The sequence below is a fragment of the Triticum aestivum genome, chromosome 3D (genome assembly GCF_018294505.1).
Source record: "Triticum aestivum cultivar Chinese Spring chromosome 3D, IWGSC CS RefSeq v2.1, whole genome shotgun sequence".
NCBI lineage: Eukaryota > Viridiplantae > Streptophyta > Magnoliopsida > Poales > Poaceae > Triticum > Triticum aestivum.
Window position 1 is genome coordinate 524,252,651 of NC_057802.1, and position 2,905 is coordinate 524,255,555.

Sequence of the window (2,905 nt, forward strand, 5' to 3'; positions counted from 1 at the left end):
TTGTAAAAGAACCACAGTGGAGTTTTGCTTCGGTACACCGCCCCATAAAAGTTTCCACGAATCTTAAAGTTACTCAAAAATGCTATCGCCATATTAGCCTGTACATAAAATGTATTGAATAGATTGATTTGGATGCAAAAAGCAAAGTGTTCTTTTGATCCCGAGGTCACGTGCTCCCTGATGACAATAAAATCCAAAAAATAGTACAAAAATTAAAAAATTATGATATTTTTGTGATAACATTGATGAATGTTTTGACTACCAGAAACATTTTGTGCTGAAATTAGATTCTTGAAGGTTTGGACAAAAAAAACAAATCGATGCTTCAAAATGCTTCCAACAATAATCTTTTCAGAGCATCGATTTTTTTGCCTAGACACCCAAGGATGTCATTTCATCACAAAATTTTCCAGGCAGTTAAAACATTCATCAATGTTTATCACAGAAAAAGAGTTTTCTTGTTTCCTTTTACTATTTTTCTGCTGACTTTACTGTTTATCTGGGAGCATGTGAGCTCGGGTTTAATTTAAATACTCCATATGAACAATTTTTATTTGAAGGTGTAATTTCTGATCTTCTCCTTTAATCTGCACTGAAATCTATAAACTTTTCTAGGGAAATTGTACCGAAGCAGAGTTCATTTTCTGCACATTTTCTGGGCTGGTATTTCCATTATCATGCACCGGTCATCTCATCATAATTTCATTGGACCGGAGAGAAAATCTCGCAAGTCTTGGACAAAATAAGGAGTAGACCAATATTTTTACTCCCTTTGTTTCTAAATATAAGTCTTTTTTAAAGATTTCACTATAGGACTACATTTGAATGTATATAGACGTCTGTTAGAGTATAGGTTCACTCATTTTGCTTCATATGTATTAGTTTATAGTGGAATCTCTTAAAGGACTATATTTAGAAACGGAGGGAGTACAAATGATAGGAGGCGTATAGGGAGAATTAATTGACAGTGCATGCCCGGTGGACCCTATCCATTGACGTTCTTTAGAATGCATTAGTGTTCACAAATTAATGTCCTTAATCGCTATTAATTCAACATTGAAACGGTTCCTGGTTTGTCGTCTCAAATTCACTATAAAAAGGCTTTTGCCATCTCCTCTGTTCCTCGCAACTCAGAGCGAGCCAGACAAACCAAGTCTTCCTCCTATCAACAGCTAGCTGAAGATGAAGACTGCACACACGCTGCTCCTGGCAGTCGCCTTCCTCGTGTTGGCATCAGGTATTCCTCCTATTACGATGATGCGTCGCTTCATCGACTCGACAGACATTTGTACAGGCTGAAGGCGGACATTTGTACATTATTCATGGCATTGGTTTTTTTTTTCTGTTCTTCTGTAGAGGCTGTGGTGAAGGCGGACAATTGTGCAGCGTCACTTCACAAGACGCCGCTACCGTGTGATCAGGTAGGTTGCCTGCACATTTGCCGCGAGCATGTGAATGGGGAAGGGCACGCGTGCCCTCAGTGCAGTTGGAGTGCTAGTTGCAACTATAATGGATTATGCCGGTGTGATGTCTGCCTCCCTCCTCCTTCAGCTCCTATCCAACACCAACAGAGCGACTGATATATACTGGTACTACCTTTCTGAGATAGGGACAGGATAGTTGGTTCTCTGTAATAAGATCACGGTGTACCGGGCGTGATCTACTCATTGTACTAGAATGCATGGGAATCTGATATCACTTCACCGGTTATATGATATAATGAAATGAGCTAGCTATGTCTTTTTAGACGGCTATATATATTGCTATGTGAAAGGTAGAGGAATAAAAACTTGATATTCGGTGTGTGCTGTCACATACTCTGGCCTTGCTGGCGCGTATAAGTCTTTATAAGCGAGAATAGAATAGATATCAGTTTCGCTAAAGGCCATAAGTATTGCACATCTAAATCCTATCTCATTGATCTTACGTCGAGATTCATGTGGATATTTTATTTTTCTTTTTTCTTTTCCTCTTTATGATTGATTCACTCACTTAGATGTGCTCCACATGAGAGAACAGGAAGGCCTCGATCTATCGGTGGGGGTTTCAGTTTGTTTTCCAGTTTTGGGGCTTTTGGTAGATCTTTGTTTTTCGTCACTCCGCCCCTCTGGTATCTTCTACGACTTCGGCGGCACGTGAGACACAGGAACACTCAACGAGATTGGATGGTTCACAGTAAGTGTTCCTCCAGTTTCTTCTCCGACTTTGGTGTCGTGTGGCCGTCAGATCTAGCGACAAGATCGGGCGGACAGGTTTGTCTTTCCCCTTTGGTCATGCAGAGGTAATTGGTTGGGTCTTGGTCGGGCCGGTGGTACTTTGGTAGTAGTGGCGCTAATTTTGGTATCATGTTGACTCGAACGGACATCTAGGTATCATCAACTCAACACAGTCTTCTTCTTCGGGCCGTGGAACCTTCGGGATCGACGCAGCTAGTACATCCCGACAAAGATCGGTGACTTCTTATCAGTCTGCACGGGCACAATTTATTGTTCCGACGGTGCGGAACTCCAGCCGCAACAATTTCGGTGCTACAGAGACATGTGCGTGATGGGGAAGATGAAGGACTCTTTTTTTCCTTTTGGGAATTTCCTATAATGTGGATATTCGATAAATATAGGGCCTCGACTCATTTGATGTATATGGACTATACTGGTAAGGCAAAAGCCCTAGATTTTTTTATTAATATCACCAAAAGGTTACAAAAAATAACAAAGTAATGCACAACAGAGTAAGTCGCCCATGGATTGGAAGGCTAGCCACCCAAGCTATAAGTCTATCCCTATGTGCATGTTTAACCATGTGAGCCAACAAGTATACATCATGTACAAAGTTTGATCTCCAAAGACCGAAAGTGGGCCAAAAGCCATTAAAAATCTTGCCATTTTGAATCAACCAAATATTCCAC

At 40.9% G+C, this 2,905-nt stretch overlaps 1 protein-coding gene across 1 annotated transcript; it reads left to right on the forward strand.

Moving 5' to 3' along the window:
* Positions 1-1,182: 1,182 nt before the first annotated feature.
* On the forward strand, positions 1,183-1,724 carry LOC123075201 (uncharacterized). Its single transcript, XM_044497863.1, has 2 exons — positions 1,183-1,237; positions 1,357-1,724. Exons 1-2 carry the CDS (start codon positions 1,183-1,185, stop codon positions 1,578-1,580), a joined length of 279 nt encoding a protein of 92 aa, XP_044353798.1. The 3' UTR covers positions 1,581-1,724.
* The last annotated feature ends 1,181 nt before the right edge of the window (positions 1,725-2,905 follow it).

Bases quoted from the DNA above. Each gene is read 5' to 3' on its own strand.
- LOC123075201 (XM_044497863.1), top strand. From the start codon at position 1,183: ATGAAGACTGCACACACGCTGCTCCTGGCAGTCGCCTTCCTCGTGTTG. The intron at 1,238-1,356 runs GTATTCCTCCTA...GTTCTTCTGTAG, and splicing joins CTTCCTCGTGTTGGCATCAG to AGGCTGTGGTGAAGGCGGAC.